This window comes from Tinamus guttatus, unplaced genomic scaffold (assembly GCF_059628265.1).
Source record: "Tinamus guttatus ecotype Peru unplaced genomic scaffold, ASM5962826v1 Tinamus_guttatus_pri_ptg000030l, whole genome shotgun sequence".
Lineage (NCBI taxonomy): Eukaryota > Metazoa > Chordata > Aves > Tinamiformes > Tinamidae > Tinamus > Tinamus guttatus.
In genome coordinates this window covers 2704481-2707140 of record NW_028288564.1, presented here as the reverse complement: position 1 = coordinate 2707140, position 2660 = coordinate 2704481, and the positions used below count along the sequence as shown (strand labels likewise).

General features: G+C 73.8%; 1 protein-coding gene across 1 annotated transcript; it reads right to left on the bottom strand.

Moving 5' to 3' along the window:
* Nucleotides 1-540: 540 nt before the first annotated feature.
* SOWAHC (sosondowah ankyrin repeat domain family member C) lies at nucleotides 541-1972 on the bottom strand. The gene has a single exon (XM_088530288.1). The coding sequence runs from the start codon at nucleotides 1970-1972 to the stop codon at nucleotides 566-568; it is 1407 nt and encodes a 468-aa protein (XP_088386414.1). The 3' UTR covers nucleotides 541-565.
* Between the last annotated feature and the right edge of the window lie 688 nt (nucleotides 1973-2660).

Sequence of the window (2660 nt, the reverse complement as noted above, 5' to 3'; positions counted from 1 at the left end):
CAGGTTATGTCCATTTGGGCAATTTTCAATGCATAAAGTCAATACAGGTTCAAGTCTCTGCTGGACTTGGAACTAGGATTCCTGCAGGAAACCGTTTATCTGCAGTCTCCTTTTGGGTACCCAACTCCACACCATGCCAAGTGGTATTGCTGTTAGAAAGAGACTTTAAAAGTACACTTGCATACTGCCGAGGTGCTCTTAAATAGCCAGCTGTTCCCGGGTAGTTTATAGTACCAGATGAAAGTGTAAGAGTAGGGAAAGACTAGTGGTTTTCTTTCTTCCGCTCAACTCGCCCATCGGAGGCTCCCTAGCGCAGGTGTGCGCTGCCGAAGGGAGAAAGCTGCGGAGCTCCCGAGCTCCGCGGTGCCTCCCTGCGCGCCCGCTGCCCCTCGCTTCAGCGCCGAGGGCACGGCCGGAGCGGCTGCCTGCTCGGGAGCCGCCGCAGCCCTGCTGAGCAACCCGGCACCCCGCGGCGCAGGCGGGACGCGCGGGACCCCTGTGCCGAGGGCGCGCGGCTCCGCAGCAGCGACGGCTCCCACCACACGGACCTCCCGCTCCCGCCGCCTTATCCGAACACGTTGGACTTGGGCCTGAGCTTGAAGGATGCTTTGAGGGACTTCTCCTCCTGCTCTTCCTCCTCGGCGTCGCCGCGGAAGGAGGGCGTGTTGTGGATGATCTGGGTCCTGAAGCGGATCTTGTTAAGCCGGGGCTTCATCCGCCCACTGCCCGAGGCTTTCCTAGTCATCTCCTTGCCCTTGCCCGGCACCGCCGCCCCTTCGGGGCCCTCGGCCTCCTCCCCTGTGCCATGGTGGTGGTGGTGGTGATGGTGGGAGAGTCGGTAGCTCATGAGGTTGGAGGGCAGCACCTTGGAGAGCCTCCACCGTCCGCTCCCGTTGCCAGCAGCCCCTTCCTCCTCTTCCTCATCCTCCTCCTCGTCCAGGGCGCCCACGAGGCTGCGCATGTCCCCCGGCGTGCCCTGCCGCAGGTACTGGGCCGCCTTGCGCCCGCTGTAGTCGCGGATGTCCACGTCGGCGTCGTAGGCGCCCACCAGGAGCTTCACGACCTCGGTGCGCCCGTGCATGGCGGCCAGGTGCAGCGCGGTGTAGCCGCCGCTCGTGCGCGCGTTGATGTCGACGGGCAGCCGGTGCCGCTGCGCGAAGTTCACCAGCATGGCGAGCAGCTCCTGCCGCCCGTGCTTGGCGGCCCAGTGCAGCACCGTGAAGCCCGTGACGAAGTCCCGCTTGCAGAGCAGCGCCGGCTCGCAGCTCAGCAGCCCCTCGAGGCTCTCCCAGCGCCCGTCGGACGCCGAGAGCATCCAGGCGTGCTCCAGCGGGTCCAGCGCCACGGCGCCCGCCGCCTCCTCCTCGGCCGACGACGAGGCCACCGAGGCGCTGTCCGACTCGGCGCCGCCGCCGCCGCCGCCGCCGCCGCGCGCGCCCCGCGCCCCGCCGCCCCGCAGCTGCGGGGAGCCGCCCCGCGGCGCCTCCCGCCCGCCGCGCCGCCCGCCGCGCGGCGTCACGGCCCCCGCGACCCCGGCCGCCGCCGCCTCCTCCTCGGCCGCCTCCGGGCCGCCCCGCGCCGAGCCGCGCCGCGAGCCGCGCCGCCCGCCCGCCCGCGGCCGCCCGCCCGCATCCCTGCCCGGCGGCGGCGGCTGCTCCGCGGGCGGCGGGGAGGGCGGCGGGCTCGGCCCCACCGCGCTGCCGCCGCCCGCCGCCTCGTCCCCGGCGGGGCTCAGGGCGGCGGCGCCGCAGCGGCGGCGGAGCTGCACGTACTTGGCGCCCGTGCCGGGCTCCTGGCGCACGGTGGCCACGGCGTTGACGAGCTCCTTGAAGCGCTGGCGGGCGGCGGCGCGGCCGCCGGGCTCCGCCGCGCTCAGCCAGCCCCGGAAATGCTCCAGCAGCTCCGCGTTGGGCGCCCGCCCGCCCCGCGCCGCCAGGAACTGCACCACCGACTCCTGGCGCAGCTCCGCCATCGCCGCCGCCGGCGCCGCCGGCGCCGCCTCCTCGCGGCCGCGCCACGCACCGCGCCGGGCCGGGCCGGGCCGGGCCGGGCACTGGCGGCGGCGGCAGCGCCCGCGCGGCGGGAACCGGCGCCCCCGGCCGGGCAGGGGCGGCGCGGAACGGGGCGGCGTTGGGGCCCGGCGGCGCCGGCCCCGCCCCCGCGGGGGCCCACCCGGCCCCGCCCGTTCGGGAGCAGCCCGCCCGTTCCACTAGCCCCGCCCTCTCCCCGATAGGCCCCGCCCCTGCTCCCATTGCCCCCGTATAGGCTCCGCCCCCGTCCCTCATTGCCACGCCCCCATTCCTGTGACCCGCCCCGACCCGCTTGTTTTCGGCCCCTCCCACCTTTGACCCCGCCCCTAGCTCTCTTGGCCCCGCCCCTTCACCACCTTGTCCAGCCCCTAGTCCTCTTGGCCCCGCCCCTAGTTCTCTTGGCCCCGCCCCGCCTCCCTTTCCTCGCCCCAGCTCCACTGTCGCCCCTCCCTCCTGCTCTCGGCTCCTCCCCCAGATCCCTGGGCCCCGCCCCTCCCGCCCGTGGCCCCGCCCCGGCGCCGCGTTCCCGCGCTCGCAGGGAGCCGCCCCGACGGCGCCGCCGCCCTGTCCCGGCCGAGCCGCGCGTGTCACCGTGTCCCGGCTGCGGTCGCCTCCCTGACCCGCTCCCAG